General features: G+C 32.2%; 1 protein-coding gene across 2 annotated transcripts in view; it reads left to right on the top strand.

The window, feature by feature from the left end:
* Positions 1–1729, top strand: part of LOC106883780 (glutamate receptor ionotropic, kainate 2) — a 276968-nt gene extending 275239 nt beyond the window's left edge. For both annotated transcript variants that reach the window (XM_014934910.2, XM_014934911.2), the window contains one exon: positions 969–1729. In XM_014934910.2, the coding sequence (XP_014790396.1) occupies positions 969–1094 (126 nt within the window). In that variant the 3' untranslated portion in view covers positions 1095–1729. The remainder of the gene's footprint in view (positions 1–968) is intronic.
* Positions 1730–2500: the final 771 nt, after the last annotated feature.

The following is a 2500-nucleotide window of genomic DNA, read 5'->3' as shown; positions in this document are numbered from 1 at the left end:
GCAAACACAGCACACCATTTGTTGGATTCATTGCATTGCTTTCATTTACATTGTGCGAAGCTGCTTTTTGACCAGTATTCGTAGTGGAAGTGTATTGTTATTAGAAACAGCTAAGTATAATAGCATTAATGTTGAAATTCTGATTTGTGTACTAAACACGGGAATTCACATGATCATACAACAAAAGGAAATTTTTGTGTGTGATATAAGGGCAATTTAGCTGTTGTTTTTAGCACATCTCATGACCACTTGATAACGTCCTCGTTTCTTTGTCACTCTGATATTTTTCAATGCCTTTCTTCCCACAAACACATTTAATGGAATGATCATGTACCTAAGTGTGGTCTATTGCTGGGATTTAAGCAAAAAATTGGACTATCCGTATTTTAAATTCTGATTTTTAAAAAAAAAAACGTAAAATAGTGGAACTTTTAAGATTTATGGCGGATGAAGGTTTAAAAAATGAAAAAAAAAAAAAAATGACGCATTGTCGTATGAATTCCCGTGTGTAGAACAGAAATTCGAAAGCATTTTCTGAAAATTCCAGAGAGCTATTTGAGGTTAAATGGGGTGCTCAAACACATGACAATAAGTATAGCAGCAGTTCAGTTTTAGATAGTATAGAAAATGTTATCATTTCATATATGGTTAAAAAAAAAAAAATCACAAACAGTATTAAACATAAGAAATTCATAAACTGAAGTAGTTAGTGAAAAGAATACGTTTTCCAACTCCTTGGTTGAATAGAAAACAGTGAAATATAAAACTTAATCTTAGAAGTTAAGTGAGACACAAACAAAAAGCTTTCATTGCTGTTGAATGTGCCTCCTGGTATTTGCGAAATGGTTGTAGCCCTGTAATGGGACTTATCGTATTTAATATATTGTTTGTATTTCTCTTCAGAAGTGGTTAAACAGTGTCTTAAATTATTTCTAGCTTTTTAAAATTGTTTTATTGGTTATTTGTAGGGAAATCATTACAAGGACAATGAAATGAGTATGACACCGAAGCGTCATGGAATTCACCCTCCTCGTTCATCTCTGGTGGAAGTTAAAGATGAAGAGAGTGTTATGAATCGTATGAACTGGGAATGAGAGAAATTGTGAAAACTGACGACTGAATTACAAGTAGACTGTTTCAAACCGAAGGGGAATGACAGAACTATACCGAAAACTATTACAGAATTTAGATAAACATTTTCGGGTAACAGTTCTGTGACTATTATGCTAATCTGATAAATAAACAAAAGAATGGATTAAATAAAATCAGTTACATTGGTCAGAAGAACGAGAAGTACGAGAAGAAAGAAACATGTTGTTTACAAAAGAAGTACAGAAATTTAGTCGTTTGTTTTATTCTTGCAAGATATCCTATAATAGCTATAACATTAAGCAAATATATTCATAAAGTCATTACTAATCAAGAAAATTTTTTATTCAAAACAATATCAAAATAATAAATAATAACAATGAAAAGGAATATGAGAAAACATTTAAAGATGCAAACAATAATGTTTAGAATGGTAAAAATATATATGAGTGAAGATTTCTATGAATCGGCTATTTACTAATGAAGCAGCACTACTCATGAGCCATTATCATCTGTGATATAGTCCATGATTTCTTTTTGTTACCTTTTAAAATTTTAGCTAGGATCCCTTCCCAACTAATTTCATTTCTCTTTCCGACCTATTGATTTCATTTATTTGCAATCTGCAGTTTCGCTTTCAGTTTTTGAATTATTTCATTTAAATCAACGTGAAACTAAAAAATAGAGGCAAAGGCAAAGTTTGGAAAATATAGAGTTAAATGAAAGGATTTTAATGCAGGCATCTATATTCGTACCTAACTGTCTTTCTTTTATCTTTCTGTCTATTGTATGCATAAATTTGCATATGCCTGTATTTCTGTCTGATTATCTATGTAGCTATTTAGCTATTTAGGTGTCTACATATTTTGCTAACTAAATCGCTGTCTCCATCATAACCCGTTCATAATTTTCCTTCTCAGTTTTCACCATATTAAATATGAAGCAAGCTGATAATGCGAGAGCTACATGCTTTTAGTTATGAACTGCACAAATGATTGTTAATAATATCGATTATATAAAAAAAAAAGGAGCACCAGTAATATATTTAATAATATTACTAGAATTCTATGAAGTGGGTTGCTTGTGTAGAAATAGAATTTAACGCCCTGTGCTTATTCATGGACTTACAGGCAATCATAGACAAATAGGTTACTTTAACTTGCCTATATTGTTATGTATATCTATACGCATATCTCTAGACCTGTGTGTGTGTGTCTGTAAATGTATGTATTAGTATATACACAGAGAGCCACCTACAAATACTCTCTCTCACACACACATATATATATATACAAAGAGAGTGTGTGTGTGTGAGAGAGTGCGTGAGAGAGATACAGAGTGAGAGAGAGAGGGAGAGAGAGAGGAAGAGAGAGAGAGGGGAGAGGGAGAGAGAGGGGGAGGGAGAGAGAGA

Source organism: Octopus bimaculoides, chromosome 13, assembly GCF_001194135.2.
Source record: "Octopus bimaculoides isolate UCB-OBI-ISO-001 chromosome 13, ASM119413v2, whole genome shotgun sequence".
NCBI classification, from domain to species: domain Eukaryota; kingdom Metazoa; phylum Mollusca; class Cephalopoda; order Octopoda; family Octopodidae; genus Octopus; species Octopus bimaculoides.
The sequence above is the reverse complement of the archived record's forward strand: the minus strand, read 5'-3'. Positions and strand labels throughout refer to the sequence as shown.